The sequence below is a fragment of the Microtus ochrogaster genome, linkage group LG1 (assembly GCF_000317375.1).
Source record: "Microtus ochrogaster isolate Prairie Vole_2 linkage group LG1, MicOch1.0, whole genome shotgun sequence".
Lineage (NCBI taxonomy): Eukaryota > Metazoa > Chordata > Mammalia > Rodentia > Cricetidae > Microtus > Microtus ochrogaster.
Window position 1 is genome coordinate 6,450,102 of NC_022027.1, and position 17,024 is coordinate 6,467,125.

The window sequence follows — 17,024 nt, forward strand, 5'->3', positions numbered from 1 at the left end:
CTGGTGCCTTCAGACTTTACCCATTTATAGAGTGCAGTAGACTCTACAAATGTTGACTGGATCATTGAATGGACGGATGGGTCCTATACACCTGAGAGAAACTGAAGTCTAATGCTACTGCTATAAATCTAAGTGAATTCACTTATACAAGTATTTTAGACATTTTTATTTAAGAAATGTTACCCTTTGATAGGATCATTAGAAAGTTCAAAATACAAGTAATAAAAATAATAGTGCAAATTGGAAAATCCTGTTGACACAAGTCATTACTTGATAGGCATGAGCCTCTTTTCACTGCAATGTATTTTAAATGTGTTTCTAAGTGTCTTATGTAGAGTTCTAAAAAAAATGAAACTAATTTTTGTGAGGCTTTTTATTTTATTACCAAAATCATATTGGCTTTAACAAGGACACAGCAGCAACAGAAGAGGTTTCATTATGAATATATTTCTTCCATATTTGATGGGATTATACATGTTGTGAAAAGAATTTTTATGGAAGGGAAAAACCACAATGATCTTGCATGAATGATTTCCAAGCACCTTCAAGCCATCTTTGCATTATGAATAAATAAAACACGGGGCTGCTGAATATCGAATGACCAAGGAAAGATCTCTTTGTCTAATAAATTAGCAGTGCTGTTTTATTATTATTATTATTTTATTTGTGTGTGTGTGCGCTCACGTGCATGCGTGCGTGCGTGCGTGCGTGCGTGTGTGTGTGTGTGTGTGTGTGTGTGTTATCATTCAGGCAATCTCAACCATTGGGCCTCTTGGAGTTTCCATGACATTCTCTATAATTCTTGTGGCAGATGGTACATATTTAACCATCAGATACAGTAAGTGCCACACATTCATGGCCTTGGCAACAGGAAAGCATCCAGCTGTGCCTTTGAAAATGGACTTAGGCTACTGATCTCTCAGGGTTGGCATGAAGGGCCCTGTCTCCACTGTGTGCCATGGCAATGACATTTGTAAATTGCTGTATTTATATAATTGCTTGTGTGTTTTTCATATGCCTCCCTGACACTAACATGCAAGTTCTGAGACAGGCTCAGTCTTATTATTAAATAATGATGTCATTACTAGGTAATAACATATTGAAAGAATGAGTCTTTGTCACCTGCATACCTTCTTCAGGTCTACGGCTCCCATGACCTTGGCTCCTAGGAAGGCATTCTAGGTCCTACACCATTACATGCGAGCAGAAACCCTGAATACGGACTCAACTTTGATTTTATAGCAAAGAAGCAAAAAACTTATTTTTAAGATACTTTTTGAAAGTTGCTTTTAAAAAGTTTGCCTGTGGGATTCTCCTATGAAATAGCACAAATAATGGGTACAGTCATCTTAAAAAGTGCTGGGGGCCTTGGGATCTGAGGAATGACCCACCTTTCAGCCTGTGGATCATGATAACTCATTGCAATTGCTTCATTTATTTTTAACAGCTCCTCCAATTTTCCAGTGTTTCTTGTGGCCAAGTTTATAGAGGATAGAAATAAACACAGAGACCGGCTTTGTTCCGTGTCCAGAGAATTCTTAGAACACAGCAGGAGTAGCAGGGTCACCCTGCACGCCCAGTCACAGGCACGCTGCCCTCTGCAGAGAACCATGCCTGACTGTTAATGCTGACATATAAAAGTCCTGGGGCATTTCCCTTGGTGTCTCGACAGATAGACAAACCCTCACTCGGGCATTTGTTGTGTTAATTCAGGATTTTTAAGCCTTTGACAGACATTATCTCTTTTTCCAACATTTTAAATAAGAACATCATGCTCTTGGTACAGTGTTTTTCTCTGATACAAGAGAAGAACTCATGTGTGGGTATATACGGAAATACCACCCACCACAGGGTTCACTGGCCTCAGGCATCTCAAGAGCATCCCATGGGCTCTGAGAAACTCAGTTTGAAGCCTGCCCCATTAGCCTACCACTAAGCAAAGTCATAGAGAGTGGAATGTGTGGAGGATTCATTGTGTGAGGAAGCAGAAACCAGCAGCCCCGTCTCCTCTGTAGCTCAAGTCGGTATTGCCTGTAGAAAGTGGACAAGCAAGCTCCTAGTGTGATAGAAAAACGCCATCTAGCTAATATCCTTGACTGAAACAAAGAGGTGAAGCTAAACCACTAGAAGGCCAACACTATCAATAATTCACAGCAGTTCTCTTTCCTGGGGGGAATTATCCTTTCCGACATCTCTGCAGCACTGCTCTAAAACAGGGGCCAAAGGGAGGAAGCAGTCGGGAGGAAAAGACGGCGAATGAATTAAAAGCTGACGTGGGGCTTGCCAATCTCTTCCTTTTAAGCTAGCATTAATAATGGAAAGACAGTGCATAGCACTTTTGCTATTCTCCTTTCCCCAAACAGCTTTTGTTATTCAGGTATGCATGGACAAATAACACTTTAATAGCATGTCTGAACCCTTGCCAGCTGATTATCCAGAAAACCCCAGTCCTGCACAATAACCCGAGACCGGATTCCTCCTCTCTGAAAAGGGAGCTACTGCTGTCACCACAGAGCTCCCGAAAAGACTGGAGAGGATGGTTGCTTGCTAAACCTTACAGACCATCTAGGTCAAAGAGCAGGCTCGTAATAACAGTTACTGCAGTGTATCTGTCCTCTGCCTTTGCCCATTGAGTAATCTTTGGAATCCCCAGCACCACATACTTCCCGGGGAATTCCGCTCACAAGGCTGCTGAGTTTTGGCGGAAGTGCTCCTCAGCTCACATCCCTCAGCCTCTTCAAATGAGAGAGTCTGGGAAAGTATTCCAGCCACGAGCTGTGGCCAGAACCCTGAGAAACTCCAGTCCAAGGGCTAGGAATGGAGAAGGTGGAACAAGGGAGGCCATAACTGTGACCTCTAGCTCCTTTGCAAAGTGACACACAGGCTCTTACTTTGTCTTATTCAGGGGTGAGAAGGCGCTAGCATCGTAGCAATGGAAGTCAACTTTGGAATTTTAATGCTTGGTTGTAGGGCAAGAAGGAATTACTAGAACTTCCCTGAAACACACCCTGTAGGGAGCCAGGAGGCCGCCACTGAAATAATTCATAGACACATGGACACATCAGGAAGCCCCACCAGGCTGTGTTATCTCCAGAGTCACGGATGTCTCAGCATTGCTGTCCCTGGCTCAATTGACACAAGGCCAAGTTCAAATTTCACATAATTATCACTGACTGTGAAAGCATTAAGTTACATTTGAAATCTTGACTTCAAGGAAATGTAGTCCCTAACTCTGTTGGATCTAAAATGAAAGATGGCAGAAAGAGTTTGGACTAGAAGTTGACCAACTTGACATACCACACCTACCTCAGGTGCTGCTGTTCAGTTAACAAGAACAACATAAAACCCTATGCTATGGACTTCGGAAGTAGCAAATGTCTTTTGTTTGTTGTTCAAGCACAGTTTTAGTATATGATTTTGCTGGATCCATTTCCTCGTATCTAAAGGGGTATCTGCATTGATGGGTCAACAGAAGAGAAGCAGAAACACATGGGTGAAGGAGCAGAGAAGGGGGTCAAAGTGTGGCGCTAGGAAAACCAAGGGCACACAGTATTGTAAGGAAATGGTAGGCAACTTCCAAATGCTGCTGGAGCCAAGTAAAATATAAACTGAAAAGTAGTTTGTAACCTTAGCTAGAGAGCATCGGTGATGTGGTTGAGGAGATTAGAACAGTTTTAAGGGTGAGGATGGAGCAAGAAATGGAGACAGCAAGATCAGAGAAAGCTGTTGAGTTGCCTGTTAAAGAGGAGATAGAACAGCTTCACAGAGTTTCAGGGTTCTGCTGATGGCCAGTCCAGACAGCCTAGATTTTGAACTCAGTGCCATTGGGTATTTGTGAACATCCTGTCTCAGAAGTGTACTGAGAAAGGCCATATTAAGGACACATGGTTCAGCATGTTCTCTGTTCCAAATATGTTAAGATCTATTCCTACAGGAAGCCAAATGAAAAACGAGTTGGCCAGACACTCTCGTATTTTCATCCTTTACCCTGACTTCTCCACTTCCCTTAAAAATGTTTTTAGGCAAACAGAGCTAATGGCGTTAGCAGATGAAGGCTACTGGACTGTTTAGAGCCAAACTCTGACCCACCCAAAGCAGAGGTCCTATTGCATTCTCATGGCCTTCTTCCTGACTCTATCTTGTGCCCCGCCCTTATTCTTATTGTTAAGTGTCCACTCTCTTGTTGATGTTTAATATGTTCTTACAAATCATTTTAAGTTCTGTAGGGAGCAAAGCAAGGTATAATAAGTATATGAATCTACGGTCTTTTCTCCTTCCCTGACAGTAATTCCATTACTTTCTCAGTGGGAACTACAGGATAGGGTTACCTATAGACTGGCTTCTGTGATTGACTTTACTAGAGATCCTTTTCCATCAACATAAGGAACACAATGTTCTTCTATTGTAAGACCATGTATCTTAAGGGCAGTGGGCTCTGCAGCTGCAGTCCTGTTGATGGCCATGAATTTCTGGACTGAGAGCTGGTTTCTCGAGACCTAGCAAGGGTGGAGTCACATCTGAGGGGATGTGCCTGTACACAAGGGCGTGCCTCCCCTTGGCAACCACTTTGAAAATAGTTTACAGAAAAATGAATCAGAAGAACAGTCTTTGTGTGCTAAGCTGCCTCTGTCCCTTTTCGTAGAATCATACGGCCTAACAGATAGTTTATATATGATCATTATGTGCATACATTTAATCTTTGAAGTCCAATCATTCAGCTCCAAATGTGTCATACATCAGGCCAAATGTCCTATTCTGCCCCGAATGTGTCATATTCAGTTCCAAATGTATGAAATACTGAAAACACAACATAAGTCCAATTCTGAGATAAAAATACTCAATAACATATGCTTCCTTTCCAGGGAAGCTGGGGTCTTCTGAGTGGTAGGTTAAAAATAAAGCACTAAAAGTGCAGAGTGAGATCATTTTAGCTCCCTTATAGAGGAATACGATGTTAATCAATAAACATAAATCAAAGCCGTAAAACGGAAGTTTACTTGCTCTGCTACAACTCACTGAGTCTAACAAAATAATTCATTTGTAGGGATTAAATACTATTTTTATAACTCTTGTTCAAATACCTGTAAGTGAATCTGTGTAGTGGAAAAATGCAGAGCATGGTGAAGATTTTCCTCGGTCACGCTGGTTTTTCCACCAAGATCTTCCTGGCTTTCTCGCCAGGCACTGGAACTCTCATTTGTAAAATTTCTCTGTAAAATTTTACTTCATAGTACTAGAGTCTAAGCTTAATCCCCACATCACAAATACTGAGCACAAGGGTTTCTCCAAACTCTGTCAGGACTGTTGCCGCACAATGTCTTTGCTGTTGTAGTTCCAAGATAAACTCGGTCTAGCCTCCTCTCAACCCATCTTCATCTGGCTTGGGTACTGTACAGGCTAATTATGTCTGTCTCATAGCCTGTTCATTCAGACATTTATGCTGCCCCTAACACATATCAATAATGCATCTGGAGTGGTGGTGGCGGCGCCTTCACTTGGGAGACAGAGGCAGGTGGATCTCTGAGGCTGAGGACAGCCTGATTTACAAAGTGAGTTCCAGGACAGTCAGGGCTGTTGCACAGAGAAACCCTGTCTTGGAAAACAAAAGCAAAGCAAAGCAACAATGCACGTGTGCATACGCACCATGGTGCTACCATTGATAGAGACTTTAGATCTGCTACTTAACTTGATGGACTGAGTTCATTTAGGTAAGAAGCCTTCCGGCATCTGAAGAATGAGATTTTAGGAAACTGACATTGAATCTTTCCTTTGAAGCTGTGACAACACGGTTAATTATAACTGGATTCTGGTACCAGGGAATCCTTCTTGGTGGGCGTGCTCACTGTGCTGAGATCCTTTCATGCTCTGTCTTAGACTTAATTCTGTCTTCATCTTAACTCTCTGAATGATTTAGCATGACAGTTCAGAAACGCATATGCCCACCGCAGATCTCCCACCTCTCTCTGCCTCCATGCCCCTGCTCACTCACCTTGTCCGTGTGTTCTTTTGCATCTTGGCATCTGACAGAATCTTGGTGGCTCTAGGCTGTTACCCATCTTGTACAGCCAAACAAGTTTGATTGAATTTTTTTTTTCATTCTCTTTTCTTTTCCATCCTTATTAGCCCTTACTTATGTCAGGCTCTGAGCTATTTGCCAGGATTAAACTTGTTTCTGAGGCTTGGGGCAATCGTAGCAGGTGCTATGAAAAGATTTGAGATTTGTGTTTTTCCTATGTCCAGTGTTCGGCTCTGGACATCTCTTATTGCTGGATCTCAGTGGGTTGGAATGGAGTCTCAGAAATGAAGGAAAAACTATAAATTACAAGTTGTATTATCCTCTTCATTGCAGTTAAAATTTATCTTAAAATAACCACAGAAGAAGACAAGTTAAATGTGAAACACATAAAAGCAGTTATTAAGTGCCTATTGTGTAGTGTGTGCTAGGCACACAAAAACAAACAGCAAGGCTGCCTGTCCCCAGTGAACTCTAGTCTGTTGGGAGAGACAAATGATTACGGTTTGGCAAGATAAACACAATGACAGAGTGTGCGTGCCATGCGTGAGCCCGGGGGAGCCTCCACCCAGTGCTCGTCCTTACTGCAGTAAGTTATGCTGGTAGACTTGTATTGTGGGAAGAATAGTTAGGGTTCCCGTAGAGGATAAATTAGACATCTATAGACAAGGATTCTATCTGGGCCATTTACATCTGTAACCTCTTTAAAGGAATTGTCCACAGAAGGATGAGAAAGCGGGACCTGTCAGTCACTGAAGTTCCAGCTTCACTTTTTTCTTACAGAAAGAATGTATAAATGTAAATATGAGATGGATACATACATCTATATGCAACATAGCATTTGTTTTATGAGCTACTGCCATATGTTAAACTAAGGATATGCTTAATGTTACATTTTATTGGCTAAGTATTAACAAATAAGAAATTATATTAAGTCAGAACTTATTTGCTCTTACCAAATATTCTATTAGGCAAACCAAGCAGGCTTGCAGTTCATTTCCAAGCAGTATATGCTGAAACTCCATATTCATGTGAACAAAATTCATTGAGCGTGTTGGATTCTGTAAGCCTGCTCATCACATCTGTGCTTGGCATTCCTTAGGAAGGAGAAGGTTCCATCCCGAGCCCACCTGGCTCCGCAGCCCTTAGACTGCCTGGCAGCACAGTCCCAAGCGTGTTGAAGCAAAGCACAAGAACTGCCACTCAAAAGTTAGCCCACATTTTGAGGGAAAATTAAGACAACTATTGACCTAATATTGGAAGCTAGAAACAGTTCAGGGCACTGTTCCCCCTTTAAGTTACTAGCTGTTGAGGCTTATCCATGTCAATTTCTACTGTTCTGGGGAAAACGTGTTTGCATGATGGCTAACAGTAGTCTGGTTCTTTTGTTTGCTGTTGGTTTGTTTTTGAGACAAGGTCTCATTTGTCCAGGGAGAGCCTCAAACTTACTATGAAGTTGAGGACAACCTAAATTTCTGATTCTCCTGCTTCTATCTCTTGAGTGCTGGAATTACAAGCATGCATCATTAGGCTACAATAGGAATTTACAAAAAGTTTAACTTGAGTAAACACAGGAAGAGTGGTCACACTGTAGTCATTCAGTAGAGCTAAATCATTTCAAATCAAGGTCAAAAGCACATTTGATTAGAGCACTTGGTAAAATCAATTCTTTTTCCTGCCTATCTTACAGAGAGCTTTAAATTAATATTAAAAACCTTCAATATGGTTTAGAGAATTCTGGACCATTTCAGTTGAGGTTGCCATGGTGCTATTATTTTTAAATAGTTGAGCCGTCAATTTCTTTGGCACCATAAACTAACATTGAAAATATAAAACTGGTACATATTATAAATACTTTATTATTCAGATTTAGTTAATGAGCTTCCTTTTCCTATTCTTAGACAAGAATGTCTAACTCATTAGAATGTGGTAAACAAGCTTTAGCAAATAAAGCCCGAAGGACTCCCTAACAGACCTGAGTGTGGCAAACACGGCACTGACAGGCTTGGCCACTGTGCCCTTTTCTCCCCTTTTCTCTCTCTTGCTAAAGTCATTAGATTATATTCCTAAAGCTAGCCCCCAAGGTCCCTTCCCTTATTTGGCCACTGATGCAAGGTCCAACAATCAAAATTCATAATTTGGCTCACATGTTCAATCAGGATTTACCAGCTCACCCTAGCACAGACTCCCCCTTCTTGTCCTTAAAAACCCACTCCTGCAAAAACACTTGCTTGCTGCTGCTGCTACTCTTTGCCGTCAGTCTGCAGCCTACACCCTGGTTGCCCCTCGGGGTAATACATCTCCTCTGTGCTGAGATTCTGGTGTCTGGGTGTGTTCTGTATGGACTAACTCGCAGGGGGGGGGGAGGAGATTGACATCCTCCCTAACAAAGTCAACTTTTTTTTTTTTTTAACCTTGGCAGGTTGCTCTGAATGCTTCAGTTTGCCTCATGATGCTGAAACCACCAACCCTGTGGAAGCACAAACCTGCACCACCACCATCCTTTGTGTCTATGTTAGACACTGTTCCAGGCTTATGTAATGTTTTCTCTTCCCACTTATAAAGCGGCTTGTATGAAACAGCTTGATTCTTTATTGCTCTCCCCACTATCCATCCTTTTATGCAGGAACTCAGTAGAAAAAAATTATCCTAAAGTTAAATCATTTTTCAACAAGAAATGTTTAAATCCTCTGGACTTCCTTTTAGTTTCGAGAACAATGGTTTCTATGGTCTCAGTATGATGCTGATCTTTATAAAGCTCAGAAGACAAAACCAAACACTTGTGCATGCTGCATATTCTTGTTTTTAATTCCTAAAATAACTCCTGTAACTACTGGTGATACAGCCCTTTCCTCTCACTTCCATTGGCTAGGGATGAAATAGAGGGCTGGTATATGCTGAATACAGAGGAGCATTCAGGCATAAAAGCTTAGAATATCAACTATTGAAAGGTGAAACAAACTAGGGTCACAGGGGAAGGTAACAGGAACAACTCAAGATAAGGAAAGTATGGCGGTTGAAAGCAATTTGCAATCTTTAAGGTGTTTAGAATACACATTTTGCAACAGGATCAGTCTTTGGAAATTGACTTATTATTTAACTCTTTATATGCAGACTAGGAACTCTTTATCTCTACTGTTTTCTAATTTTTAGGTGGGAAGATAGCAGAAATATTGAGTTTACCTTTCTGTGTAATTACAACTGTATTTATGTTAAAAAGAAATAGCCTAATTTTACCCTAGTAACTGGCTAACATCTAAATACAAACCAACAAAAGAGGAAATTTAGATAAGCTCTTATATCACATATCAAAGTAAGCCCTTAGTGGACTAAAGAGTGAACTATTTCCTTTAATTTTTTTCCATGTAAGAGAAAAATAACAATTAAATATTTAGGAAGTCTTTACATGTATAGAGTAAAAGGGCCAGAAAAAGAAACCCACCCTGACCCTGAAATCAGGGCCGGAGAAAGAAACCCACCAGCCCTGAAACCAGAACCAGTAAAAGAAACACATATTGACCCTGGAACCAGAGTCAGTGAAAGAAGCACTTTGGCCCTGAAACCAGAACCAAAGAAACACACCCTGACCCTGAAACCAGAGCCAAAGGCTTAAAAGCACCAGTGAAAGGAATATACTTTGTCCCTAAAATCAGAGCCAAATCTTCCCTCTGAACATGAAGCTAACCAATCCCCGAGCAGGAAAACTAACCAATCCCGGAGCAGAAAACCAGCCAATCCCTGAGCATGAAATCTAGCCAATCTGAGCTTGTCCAAGCTCAAGTGGATCAAAATCTGACCAATTCTCTCCCTGAAAATCTTCTCCCTGGAAAAAACTCTACCCCTAAGAAGCTCCTCTGCCTGTTTAGTTGGCAGCTGTCCTTCACTCTGGCAGAGGCAGCCACTCTCCTAGATTCCTGTTTCACAAATAAACCTCTTGAAACAAGGGTTTTGAGTAAAGTTCTTCTTTCACAGGAGTGGAGCAGGATCTCTGGTGGGAAACTCCCTTGAGAGTGGAGCAGAAGACGTAATAACTTTTTGCGAGAGCCAGGGCAGATTGCTACATTTCTGCAGGGGTTTCCCCCTAGCAGAGTGAAGCAGAAGTAACAATTTAGGCAAGAGCTAAGAAGAAACAGATACCTTAGGGGGCTGATCAGAGCTCAGCTGTAGTGACTCTGTCTCAGAGAGGAGCAGGATTGCCACATCTTGTAGGAAGACCATCTCCCACCACACCCCAGCTTCAGGTATAGCCTGACTTCCGGACAGGCAGGATACCTTTCTCCTCACAGCTGTAGGTATCCAGGATACCTTCCCTTCACCACTGTAGGTATAGCCTGACTTCCCAACAAGTCAGGATAGCTTTCCCTCCAGAGCTGTAGGAATCCAGAATACCCTCCCTTCTTAGCTTCTGGTATAGCCTGACTTCCTGACAAGTCAGGATTCGTTTCTCTCCAGAGTTATAACACTTGCATGATGGATAATTATCTTTCAAAAGTTTATGACAATGGAAATTGTCATAAGGCAATTTAATAAGGCAAAAATAAATTGCTCAAAACTATAAGAAAAATTATTTTAATGTTGAAACTGAATTATAATAGGAGAAACAAAAATAAGAAATATTCATAATGACACAGAAAGTTAACATATAACAAATAGCTTACTCAGATTTTCAAAAAAATATTCAAGCTAAGAGATAAAGAGGCCAAGGATAAAAACATGTCATTCTCATGTGGTATTCTCCTTTGTACGCTATGAATATGTCTTATTACCACTGGCTAATAAAGAAGCTACTTTGGCTTATGGCAGGGAAAAATATAGGTAGGTAGGAAAACTAAACTGAATGCAGAGAGAAATAAGGCAGAGTCAGGCAGATGCCATGTAGCTGCTGAAGGAGACAGACACCAGAACCTTACTGGTAAGCCACAGCCTCATGGTGATACACAGATCAATAGAAATGGGTTAATTTAAGATGTAAGAGCTAGTTATGAATATGCCTGAGCCTTTGGCCAAGTAGTATTGTAATTAGTATAGTTTCTGTGTGAGCTTTTGGATTGGGGCAGCTGGGAAACAAATGTGCAGCCTCTGTTTACAAATGGTGCTCAAACATTTAGCAAGACCATCCATAGAAAGCTAAAAAAAAAGAGGGGGTCTTCTAGACCCACAAAAACAGGATTCAATTGGAGTTTCTTAGAAGTTGCATATTTTCAGACAGGCATTGCTTGCTGGCAGTGAGCAGAGGTATGACTCCTTTAAGAGAAGGCTTCCTGACTCAGCATTTGCAGCAAAAACTGCAAGGCTCCTTTAAGAGACAGCTTCCTGGTTCATGCTGTTGGCACAAATGGCTCTGGCTCTTTCAGGAAGTCCTGTTATAGAGCACTTGAATGGGGTTTGTGGGCAGTGTGCTCCAAGGTTACTTGGTGGTGGCATGGGTCAACTGCTTCCAAGAGTTGGGGTTGTCAGCATGGCTTCCAGAACTGGTGGTAAATGGACCTCTGCCATGTTGGGAAGTTGAGCAAGGTGGAACCAACAGCCAAAGTGACTGCTCTGGTCCTAGCCATGCTTGCTAAGAGTTTACAACATTGATCAAAAAAAGATTACAAATACACAATAAAGACAGATTTAGACAGAAATACACCTTAGAATAGGTCACAGTGTGTTTAAAAAATATATGTAGGCTTGTGGGAGCCTAGGCAGTTTGGATGCTCACCTTACTAGACCTGGATGGAGGTGGGTGGTCCTTGGACTTCCCACAGGGCAGGAAACCCTGATTGCTCTTTGGGCTGGAGAGAGGGGGACTTGATTGGGGGAGGGGGAGGGAAATGGGAGGTGGTGGCGGGGAAGAGACAGAAATCTTTAATAAAGAAAGAAAGAAAGAAAGAGAGAAAGAAAGAAAGAAAAAGAGAGAAAATGGGTATAAGCAGTCATAGAAAAAAATAATTTTAAAAACTAAAACAAAGTCTTTAAAGAGACAATAAATGTAAAAAAGTACAGACAGTCATAGATTGAAGGGGTAGAGATAATAAAATAAATATTAAAAAGTAATAGAGTAAAAAAATAAGCCATATAAACATAGAACATACACAGAGAATCTGGATTATGTATATTACTGTGTTTTCTTTCACTTTTTGATTGTTAATGAGTTAACTGCTGAAAAACATTTAATTCTTGGGGCTGCTAAGCTAAACCAACACATTTATTTTAAAGGTATCTTGACTTCAAAATTTGAGTCTAAGGATATATTACTTTGGAAAAGAGGTTCTGCTTTCATTTCCACAGAAGACAAGAACTGTGGATTCCTTTCAGGCATATGTGGTTTGATGAAACAAGACCCCCCAAAAGGTCTCCCTGAACCCTAAAAATACTTTACCCAACAAACAGCAGGAAGCAGTTTGGAGAAAACTATGGCCAAATTCCCAAAATGATGATGATTATTATTTTTTTTAAAAGGAGGCTGATTATAAGAGGCTAATGGTCACAGTCAATCTCTTTCTTAAGAAAAAAAGGGGATATAATATAAAAATGAATACTTTACATTGGTATAGACTCTGGTTTATTGATACAAATTTAATGTCAATTCTGTTAAATGTCTATTTCTACTCTTGTTTAAGATATTATGCTTATAAAGCTCATTTTAAAAATATGATACATACATTTATGGATTAAAGATAGTCATTTATAATAATCAATGTCATTGTCATGTTTGTTAGGTTTCCTAGATATACAGAAATACATTTCAATTAGACAGATAATCTTTAACACTTCAAAGACCTATAGAATATGACATTTAAAATGTTTTAAGAACTTAGACTTTTCTACAGTGAGACATGTCTGCTTCTGGCAGCACCAATTACTTCAGAGAGGTTGATGGGCATTGAAGAAACTCATTATGGAATTTGCCTTCAATGTGACAAGGCTAGCCATTTGGGCAAGAAACTGCTCTTGCCTGTTCTGCTTGATGGCATGCTGTATAAACTGGACATGCAAGACCCATAGAAAAATAACTGCTGAACTTGCCAAAAGAAGGTGAAACAGTCCTTTAAGTTTCCTGCTTTATGAAAGAGTCTGCCAGATGTACTCAGAACACTAAAGAAAGTGACTGATGAACTGTCAATACAGGTGAAACAGTCTTTCAAACTTCCTGCTTCATGGAAAAGTCTGCCAGATACTGTGGGCCTGTAGACTGGAGATGGTGCCCCAATGCTACAGAACTTTGGGTACAGGCAGCAAAATGTCTCTGTCAATTCTAGAATTTAGGAAGTTACTTACAATGCACTTCCTGTTTAATTAGGTAATATTATATCCTTCTGAGGTCTTTGATGGAGTTGAAGACAGATAGTTATAGTTTTCTTTAGTTATGATAAAAGATAAATTAGAAATGGCAGTAATTAGACAGAGTCAGGCAGACACCATATAGCTGCCAAAGGAGAAAGATGCCAGAACCTTACCAGTAAGCCACAGCCTCATGGCAATACACAGACTAATAGAAATGGCTAATTTAAAATGTAAGAGCTAGCTATGAATATGCCTGAGTCATTGGCCAATCAGTGTTGTAGTTAATATAGTTTCTTTGTGATTTTTAAGGGTCTGGGCATCCAGGAAACAAATGTGCAATCTCCGTTTACACAGTCATATAAGAAACTTAAGTAAATTAGGTGCATAAGGACATTCTTAAAGTATTGATAGCAGCCAAAAAAAAAAAACCACCTGTAAACAAGATGTTCAATAAGTTATAACTCAACATACCACCATGTAGCCATTAAAATTTACAACTACAATTCCCAGGTGGGAAAAGGTTGCTATTCAGAGATGTAAATAAATCTTAATAATAACTCCACTCACTGTGTATACTAGGCACATAGGAAACAGCAAAAATGAAAACCACTATTATTAGTTTGCATAAACAAAATTGTAGTGGAACATTACATATTATTATTGTATTAATATATTACAGATTTTACTGTATTTAATATATTATAGATTTTATTGTATTTTTCCACATATAAAGGAAAAAAAGAGAAAAAACGCAAAATATAAGGACTATGGTTTCCAAAGATAAATAGCTTCCTAGTGCTGTTTCGCCAGTTCAGGGCCCTGTGTGTATGTGTGTGTGTGTGGGGGGCTGCTCATGCCACCTACCTGTGGAGCTCAGCCTAGTGTCATATGTCACTTCCCCTTCTCAAGGGCATCTTAGGGTCTATACAGAGTCACATATTAACAATAAATGACGTTTCCTTCCTTACAGCACCTAAGTCAAGGATCTCACTGACTAAAACTGGAATGAAGACAAAGAGGAAAATCCACATACCCTATCCTAGCTTTATGACTTTAACAGTCTAAAGGCTTCATTCCTACTAAGAAAGCTGTAGGATAATCAAAACCAAGATGCAGAACTGTTTGGTGGAGTTCACATTTAATCTTTTGAATATGAAAATGAATCTCAGTTGAAAAGTTCAGGTAGGTAGGAAGAAACACCTTTAAAGAAATTCAAAGTTGTGGCTCATGTTCAAAGTAGGGATGGAAGCAGAAACCCACAGAATATTCCATCTGGGTCTTAGGCTGTGACAGCAACTGTGGTACAAGTTTTGTGAGTGTGCTTTAAACTCGAAATTGATGAGTGTAATGCAACTTTTACTTGGACTTTATTTGAATTTTAACAGCTACTAACAGATGCTCTTAGATTGAATAGGCCCCAATTCCCAAATAGCACAGCATTTCAAAGCTATTTTTAATTCTGAAATGAGAAGCAATTCCAGGAAGTCAGTCCTGAGTCTTTTTCCTGGCTGCGGAAATAGCTTCTCTTGTGGCCCCTCTGACCCATGCCAAGGAAACTGTGCTTCTGCTTACAATCCTCTGACTAGTGCAGTGAAAAAGTAGGCTATTAGTTCATCTTCAGAGAACCTGTTCTCATAGTCTCTGGAACCAGGTAGACATGCAGAGTCACAGAGTTCTCAATTCCTCTTCTTTTCTGAAACCATCTCAACATTTTGTTATCTCGGGAGACTCATTTACAGAGTGTACACGTGGGGGGAGGGCTTATATGTCAGTAGATAGTCAGTGTTAACCTTCTACTAAATAATTCTTCTGGAAAAGCTTTGGCAACCCCAGCCTCAAGTCTTTGGGCCCTTGTTTTAGTGGTTGTACTTTTCACCAGCCTGAACCAAACTGCCTTTCCATGACATCCCACTCCTTACCTTGGGATGTACAAGGCTTTCTCATTCAAAAGGAAAAGCTTTCACTGCATTACATCCTCCAGTATGGCCCATCTTATCTTTCCTGCACATCCAAGTTTCCAGAGCTGAGCAATTCCTATTGAGCCAAATGGAAACTCTGACTTAGTTTTCAGACATAGTAACAATGACTTCACAGGGTGTCTTTCTAAACCAGGGATCCTTATAGGGCTTTGTTAAACACGGTCTTGATGAAGAATATACAAAGATAAGAACTGTGACAAGCAAGACAATACAGAAGCAGATAAAGACAGCATCAAAGCCTTTCCCCCAGCCTTGTTATATCTACACCACACGCATGATCGCACGTGCGTGCGTACACACACACACACACACACACACACACACACGCACGCACGCACACGCACACGCACACCAGAGCAGGGAGGTGTGTTCCATTATGTAGCCTTGGCTTGTCTAGGACTTACAGAGATCTACTTGTCCCTACCTCTCAGTGCTAGGATTAGAGGAGTGCACCACTATTGTCCAGAAAGAAGTTGAATTTTTGATCCTGTGCGATGGCACAGCAGGCAAACAGACAATTGTCACACCAACTGTTGGCCTCATTCCCCAGAACTCATGCAAAAGTGCAAAGGAGGAACCAACTCTCTGAGGCTGTCTTTGAACCTGCATACCTGGGTCCTGGGGCGAACGTATGAGGCTACAGCTCCTAACTACTGCATCTTCCTGGAGCTTGCCAGAGTGTCTCAAGATCAACTGCTTTGCTGTTTTATAGTGTTTGATATTGTCACTTTATTTTCCACATTCTGTCATGCAGTAAGAGAGAGAAAATCACATTCTGCTATTGAGTTTCTACCCTTGTGTTCTCTGCAAGTTTTGTATTAGTGTGTTTTAAAAATACTCCCTTTTGTGGAAAATTCACTATGGTTCTGTAATTGTAGCAGCCTCCTTAAGGGACTTCTTGCTTGGTCAAGACCTTATATGGTCAGGACTTTATTATTTTCTTCACCTTTCTCCGTGATGGTGTGTGAGTATTAGGGTGGGGAATGGTTTAGTGATCTCCTGGCTCTAAGGGAGAAGAAACTTGCATGGTTCTCAGTAACTCTGAGCTCCATGGCAAGGCCCTGTGTCTATCTGGATCTTTGGAGCGGCCTTGCTGGTCTTGATGCTTAAATTCTTGACTGGCAAGGGTCTTTCCCAGATGATGTTTTGCAGTTCAGAGCAGCTCTTGGGTTCTGACAGTCAAAATCATGCTCACTGGCCTGGGGAAGCTTTATCGCTACACTCTCCTCCCTGCACTGGCTTCCTAGTCAGCTTCTGAGTTACAGTTGCTACATCTTCCCACTGTGAGAATAAGGCAGCTCTGAGATGCCACCTCAGGCTCCCTCTGCCCACCAGACTGCAGCTGCTCTCTCCCTGCTCTGCTTCCTCTCACAAGTGGGAGCACAGGTCTCCAGCTGGAAATGCATGGCTACTCCTGTGCTCCTGGCTTTCTCTTAGTCCATCCTCAGCTTGCCTCTGAGAGCTTGACTCAGACAAGGAAAGTCTTATCATCAGATAAGTGTTTCCGTTCTGGAGTCTATCTTCTTCACGAAGTCCCTCTGGCTAGAAGGGAGGAGGTGTCTTGCTGCATTTTTTTTTTTGCTTCCTTAGCATGTGGGTAGGTGTGTTACAGCACAAGTGTGATCAGTGTACAACTTACAGGGTCTGTTCTCCCCCTCCACCATGTGAGGCAGGGTCAGTGTGCAACTCACAGGGTCTGTTCTCCCCCCCACCATGTGAGGCAGGGTCAGTGTACAACCCACAGGGTCTGTTCTCCCCCCCAC

At 41.1% G+C, this 17,024-nt stretch overlaps 1 protein-coding gene across 2 annotated transcripts in view; it reads right to left on the bottom strand.

Moving 5' to 3' along the window:
- The window catches only part of Acyp2 (acylphosphatase 2), a 175,371-nt gene that overhangs the window by 6,802 nt on the left and 151,545 nt on the right, over positions 1-17,024 (bottom strand). Inside the window, exon 4 of one of the 2 annotated variants that reach the window (XM_026785128.1) lies at positions 15,202-15,316. The exons of the other annotated variant lie outside the window; for it this stretch is intronic. Within the exon in view, the coding sequence (XP_026640929.1) occupies positions 15,223-15,316 (94 nt within the window). The 3' untranslated portion in view covers positions 15,202-15,222. The remainder of the gene's footprint in view (positions 1-15,201; positions 15,317-17,024) is intronic. 2 annotated transcript variants of the gene reach the window in all.